Raw genomic sequence first — 1,917 nt, forward strand, 5'->3', positions numbered from 1 at the left:
TCCCATTGGAAGGAGGGAGCCCGTCGGGGGCGCGCTTCGCCGCCCGCCTCTCCTCCGCCCGCGCGCGGGAGTCAGGCGAGGGGGCGGGGCTTCCCGGTGGCCTGCCGACGCCGCACCCGCCGGCCCGCAGGGTTACTCGCGGTCACCGGGCCCAAAGCCCGAGCTCCGGGGGAGGGGGGAGGGGGCGGCACCTCGTCCTCGGAGCGGTTCCCGTCTATAAATAGGGTCGCCGCGATGGGGAGAGGGTCACCGCCGCCTCCAGCCGCCGCCCCCGCCCGGTGCCCGGACGACTAGGAGCAGCAGCGGCAGGACCAGGAGGAGGAGGGGCAGACGGGGCCAGCGCCGGTGGGTACCGGGAGACCCGCGGAGGGGCGGGGCGGGAGGGGAGGGGTGATGGAGGAGGCCTCCCGGTAGCTCATCGCCGCCCCTTTGCCCTCCGCTGCCAGTCCGTGCCCGCAGACCGCGCTCGCCGCGACTCCCCGAGTCCGGACCGGCAGGAGGAGGAGCGGGAACCCCGTCCGCCCGTCCGTCCGCGGCGGCGGCGGCGGCGATGATGCAGCTGTGCGAGTCGTCCAAGCAGAAGCACTCGCTGTTCCACGCCATGAACCGCTTCATCGGCGCCGTGAACACCATGGACCAGACGGTGATGGTGCCCAGCCTGCTGCGGGACGTGCCGCTGCCGCAGGCCGAGCGGGCCCCCGGGGCCGGCGGGGGAACCCCGGGGCCGGGGACGGACGGCGGGGCCGGGGGCTTCTTCGGCCCCAGCCGGGACATGTACGGCCACTACGTGCTGCTCAAGTCCATCCGCCACGACATCGAGTGGGGGGTCCTGCAGCCCCCGGCCCCGCCCGACGAGGCCCGCCGGGGCAAGGACCGGCCCACGGCCGACGGGGACGGGGCCGCCGGCGGAGCCCCGGGGCCCGAGGAGGACCTGGAGCAGCAGTTCCACTACCACCTAAGGGGCCTCCACACCGTCCTCGCCCAGCTCACCCGCAAGGCCAACGTCCTCACCAACAGGTACAAGGAGGAGATCGGCTTCGGGAGCTGGGGAAACTGAGGCCAGGGCCCGCCGGGAAGGACGGGGCTTGCCAACGGGGGCGGCCGCCCTGCGCGCGGCGCTAAGCCGAAGAAAGGGCCGCCCGGTCGCAGCGGACCCTCCGAGGCGCTCAGCACGGCGCTCCGCCCCCGGGAAGCGCTCAGTAAGCGCCCGACGAACCTCCCGGTGCAAAGGCGGGGCCGCAGGAGGTTGCATCGGTGTTGCACTCTTATTTTTTATTATTATTATCACGATGATTACATGTCACAACAGCGGGAAACGGCAAGCGGGGGACCCCGCACCCGCGCAAAAAAGAGCGATGGCTGATGGCGGGGCCCGTGCGGGCCTTCTCCGTCAACGCCCCTCCGTCTTCTGCTACGCGGCTCCCCTCCCTCGGCCCCACCCCCTCCGGGGGCGGAATGTGGGCCGAGAAGCCAACGAAAATAATAATAAAATTGCAACGATTCAAATAGACTCACCGCTCCCCCGATGGAACCACCTGACGGTTCTGGTTTTGCTCCTCGCCAGAACGATGAAGGGTTCCAGGGTTGTATAGGTATACCTTTATTTAAGACTTGTTTTTGTTTTTATCCAGATGTAGAGTTCTATTCTAAAAAAGAAAACCCCAGTAATAAATATGCAAATGTATTAACTCATCTTTGACCAAAATTTTTGTCAGCCAACCCACCCTCATCCCCTCCCTTCCCCCTCCTCCCCCATGACCCGTTTTCAGTACTGTTTACTTTTTTCAAAACAATAAATTTTTATTTTTCCTCAGGTGTTTGTAAGTTGACAGATGTTTATGTCAGAAAGCGGTTGGTTTTCATTGTTTTGTAAGCTGTGACGGCCGAAAATCCATCCGTGTTTTCTTGGCCGGATAT

At 65.1% G+C, this 1,917-nt stretch overlaps 1 protein-coding gene across 1 annotated transcript; it reads left to right on the top strand.

Moving 5' to 3' along the window:
• Positions 1–310: 310 nt before the first annotated feature.
• MID1IP1 (MID1 interacting protein 1) lies at positions 311–1,692 on the top strand. Its single transcript, XM_038760333.1, has 2 exons — positions 311–345; positions 447–1,692. The coding sequence occupies exon 2, from the start codon at positions 551–553 to the stop codon at positions 1,055–1,057; it is 507 nt and encodes a 168-aa protein (XP_038616261.1). The 5' UTR covers positions 311–345; positions 447–550; the 3' UTR covers positions 1,058–1,692.
• Positions 1,693–1,917: the final 225 nt, after the last annotated feature.

The sequence above is a fragment of the Tachyglossus aculeatus genome, chromosome 18 (assembly GCF_015852505.1).
Source record: "Tachyglossus aculeatus isolate mTacAcu1 chromosome 18, mTacAcu1.pri, whole genome shotgun sequence".
Taxonomy (NCBI): Eukaryota; Metazoa; Chordata; class Mammalia; order Monotremata; family Tachyglossidae; genus Tachyglossus; species Tachyglossus aculeatus.

Bases quoted from the DNA above. Each gene is read 5' to 3' on its own strand.
- MID1IP1 (XM_038760333.1), top strand. From the start codon at position 551: ATGATGCAGCTGTGCGAGTCGTCCAAGCAGAAGCACTCGCTGTTCCAC.